The sequence below is a fragment of the Helianthus annuus genome, chromosome 9 (genome assembly GCF_002127325.2).
Source record: "Helianthus annuus cultivar XRQ/B chromosome 9, HanXRQr2.0-SUNRISE, whole genome shotgun sequence".
In the NCBI taxonomy this organism is placed as follows: Eukaryota; Viridiplantae; Streptophyta; class Magnoliopsida; order Asterales; family Asteraceae; genus Helianthus; species Helianthus annuus.
Window position 1 is genome coordinate 4257074 of NC_035441.2, and position 4549 is coordinate 4261622.

The 4549-nt window shown below is 32.9% G+C and overlaps 1 protein-coding gene across 1 annotated transcript; it reads left to right on the top strand.

The window, feature by feature from the left end:
* The first annotated feature begins 2394 nt into the window (after positions 1-2394).
* On the top strand, positions 2395-4208 carry LOC110877042 (GATA transcription factor 21). The gene is made up of 3 exons (XM_022125199.2): positions 2395-2818; positions 2983-3363; positions 3622-4208. Exons 1-3 carry the CDS (start codon positions 2597-2599, stop codon positions 3979-3981), a joined length of 963 nt encoding a protein of 320 aa, XP_021980891.1. The 5' UTR covers positions 2395-2596; the 3' UTR covers positions 3982-4208.
* The last annotated feature ends 341 nt before the right edge of the window (positions 4209-4549 follow it).

Consider the following 4549-nt stretch of genomic DNA (forward strand, 5'->3'; position numbering starts at 1 on the left):
GGGCTCATTTAAGCTCGCAAGCTAGCTCGTGCTTGATAGCCGAAGCTACACTCAACCTTGTTTACTAGACGAGCTTTTTTTTATTCGGGCGTAGGCTCGTGCTTTTTTCGAGCCGAGCTCAAGTAGCTCGCGAGTAGCTCAGCTCGTTTGTCCTTAATTTTGTATAATTGTATGATACCAAGCAATATCATTGTTGACCAATATTGACCATGATTGACCTAATGAAACATATTGAATGATAAATGACTATAAGTTATATTAAATCCTCATATGTTTAACAAACCATATTGAGTTATATCATGTTATTATATGTATTACCCTTGACCATAACTATTTCTAGGTTATCCTTGTTCATAATTATTAATCACTGTCAACCTAAATTACCCCTATTAACCCAAATGGACACTATTTGGCCTTAATGACCTGTGATTAATCCTTATTGACTGACCTATACTATACATAATCAAACCTAATTGTCCATGTTAACCCAAATTGGCATTAATTGATCATGATTGATGAATAATGACACCAAATAGCCTTCATTGACAATTATTGATCATCAGTAACTAAAATTGGTCCATATTAACACTAGTTGAAGCTAATGATCCATGACTGATAACACTAATTTCCCAGGATTTGCTATTCCCCCCTCTAATTGGTCCTAACTAACCCTAATTGCACCTAGTTCACCTTCGTTAACTATTATCGACCATCATTGAGCAATATTGTCCTTCATCAACGTTAATTAATATCTAATTGTATCTAATCAATCATAACTAAGACAAATTTCTCCTAATCTTCTCTATTTGCCCCTAATTGATCAAAATAAACTAGTTAGACGTAATTGACTAATATAACATAAATTACTCCTTATTAATCGATATCGACTCTGAATGAACGTTTATAACTATATTTGCGACCGTTTTTGTTACAACTTTAACTTATTTTGTTTTTCATAATATTTTCCTAAATTGGCAAGTATGTTTGCGACAGAAATAATTTTAGTTGTTATTTCCAACTGTTTTTCAACCAAGTTAATTCTTTTATATCCTATATTTAAAAAAGCAGTGTTCGTATTTGCAACAGAAACTAGTTTGGTCGCTCTATCCGCGTACGTTTTTGCAACCGATTAAATTTCATTTTATTATCTTTTATTACTTCGTATAGATAGCGACTGTATTTGCGACTATAATAATTTTGGTGTTACATTTGTGATTGTTTTACAACCAAAAAGTTATGGTCACTAAATTTGCGACTAATATTTTTTCGGTCGCTAAATTTGCGATCACTTTACGACTGAATTTTTTGGTCACTAGATTTGCGACCAGTTTTTATTATAGTCGCTGAATTTGTGACCCCGTTTTGAGTGTTCACTTCATTTGCGACCATTATACAACCGATTTTTTTTGTCGCTACATTTACAACCCAAAAAAATTGGTTGCTACAATTGCGACTGTTTTGCGACCGATAAAAACTTAGTTGCTAAATTTGCCACAAATTTTGTTTTGGTCGCTGAATTTGCGACTGCTTTGGGTTTGGTCGCTAAGTTTGTGACCGATTTGGGTTTGTTGGCTAAATTTGTGACCGATTTGAGCCTGGTCACTATTTTTGCGACCGATTTTGTTTTGATCGCTAAGTTTGTGACCATTTTTAATTTGGTCGCAAATGCAGTCGCTAAATTTCTGACCATTTTTGTTGGTCGTAATTTCGGTCGCTTTTGCTCATTTGTGTAGTAGTGAAGACTTAACTATCTTTCATCTCTCTTCAATACTGATTTAATTTAAGGAGGATTTTGGCTTCATAGAATTTGCAAGGAACATTTGTAAAAGAGTGCAACTCATCTACTTCCTAGCAAAATAGATAAAATACTTCTTGTCTAGTTGGACTGTGTTTCTATTATCATTACATTCTCATTGAGCTCTGATTCCAAATGTACTATCGCAAAAGAATTTGCATTTGTCAAAGGTGATGTGAAAAATAAATAGGGAAATAAATCCTACCAAGAAAATACAAAACGTAATACATAGTCTATCAAATTAAATCTTGTTGGTTATATTTACATAGGCATAAAATACTATACAATAAAACAAAGCATTTATACATGAGATGAAAAGAAATATAAATAGAGAAATATATGTATTTATTCTGGAAATTGAACCTAATATATTATATGTTTACAAAACAAAATGATTAAGAAAATAGGTTTTCAATTAAATGTCCCTTCTCACAAAAAACACTCATCAAAGGGTGGATCATGTGAAGGTTTATCACAAAGATACACATGTGTGGTTCCAACTTTATCCAGTCATACACATCAAGTTTTGTCATGATTTTCATCTGGCACAGAATTAGCAATTTGCAGATAGGGTTTGTCAATATATATTAGGGTTGTGTGGCTTCTTTTTTGCCTTTAAACTTCAGTGAATATGAAACATACACAAAACGCATAAACACAAAGATATACATATCACATATATGTATATATTCTCTAAGCTCCATCTGATCCCCATTTGCTTGCTAGTTACCACTCTGTCTGCAAAGTGGAGTACTTGACACCTGGTGTGATTATCCTGTATCTTTTTACTGGTATAGATCGATGACTCCAATATATTTTAATTCATCATCTGATGATCGGTACAATGAACACCAGTTCTTTAGCCCTAGAGATCACCACAACCAACATGAGTTTTTGAGCCCTAATTCGCAAGCTTCGTTGTCTTCGAATTCTCTCACTTGTCATATTTTCTTCAACCCTATTACTACCCATGATCAAGATAAGGTTTTTAATAGAGATCAATCACATCCATCACAAAATGAGGTAATCCAAACGGGGTTGTATAGCGTTTCTTGAATTTAAAAAAAGGGTGTTTTTGGATTTTTATGTAATTCCGAAATCAAGAATCTTTTACTGTTTTACATTCAAGGCATTTTGATCATTTCTTTCTTCAATTATTTTGATCATCATTTCTTGATTCTATGTAGGATGATGATGATGTCGGATCACAAGCATGCGATGATCCTTGTGTCGAAAATCAAGTAGAGAGAAGCACGGGCAATGGTGGACTTCAGGTTTCTTTATGGAAGAAAGAAGATGATGATCATATGAATGAGGAAAATCAAGTGAAGTGGATGTCTTCCAAGATGAGAGTAATGCTTAAGATGAAGAAAACGGATCCAACAAAGCTAGACACTTTACGATCTACCACGAAAGAGCTACAGCTTGAAGGTCATCACGATCATAAAGAACAAGAACGTGCAAACTCGATCAATAGTAATTATTCAAACAACACCCTAGTTAGGGTTTGTTCTGATTGTAATACTACCAAGACTCCTCTATGGCGAAGCGGACCTCAAGGACCTAAGGTATATTCACACTCTTGCGGCATCTGGTCATATATTAGCTCGTCGGGCTGGGGTGTTACATAAAATTTTTATAATCACAAAAAAATCATACTAATTATATTTTTTTGCTGGGATACAAATTCTTTATCAACAATTTGCCTCATTCTAATATTTTGAACATGAACAAACATTGGAGAGAGATGATCATATCTACGTACATAAAATATTTGTAAATTAAAACCAATAATTAACTCAAATGTCATTATCTTTTCTTTGTAGTCACTCTGCAATGCATGTGGGATCCGGCAGCGGAAAGCACGGAAAGCAATGGCTGCAGCACAAGCCGAAGCAGCGGAATCTAGCAAAAGTGAATTCGTTGAAAGACCAACATCGTTAAAAGCTACAAAGATTCTGCATAAAGATTATAAGAAGCCAAACAAAGGGCATGTTACAAAGTACAACAACAAACTGTACTCGAAGAAGATAAACACGAAAGCATCACCAACAAGAAAGAATACCGTCGAAGAATTCTTGGTAAGCTTAAGCAAAAGTCTTGCATTTCATGGTGTGTTTCCACAAGATGAAAAGGAAGCTGCAATCCTCCTAATGGCACTCTCCTGTGGCTATGTTCATCAATAGTCTCGTTTCTTATTTATTTCATTACATGTTTTTGCAAGTGAGCTTATAGCTGTTGAGAATGTTAACAATTTTCTACAGTTTAGGTAAGATAGCATATTGTTGTGTAATAAGGACTTTGAGTGATCTGAAAATAAGTCCTAATGGTGGAATAATAAATTAACTAATGTGTGTAAACCATATTATTATTATTATAATAAAAGTATTCATGGATCAGTTATTTATTTAAATTTATTAATAATTATATTATGTACAAATTAGCTTCGTTTAAATTATTTAATTTGTATCTAGACACTTTTGATAATTACTGAAAATTGTTGTTGTTTGTATTCTCATCCCTTGCTAGCCTTTATATTTATATATAAAGCGATTACCCTTAGAATTACTGAAATTTTATATATTAACAAATGTTATATGTCAAATCATGTATATCCTACAAAAGTGCAGTACTTATTGTTTATGAACTTTTTTATTACAAATAATATTACAAATAAGTCTTTTTAATTCTGGTCAAAATTTTATTAAATATTATTTCATATTTTCATTTCCAATAAGATGCGTATAACATTAC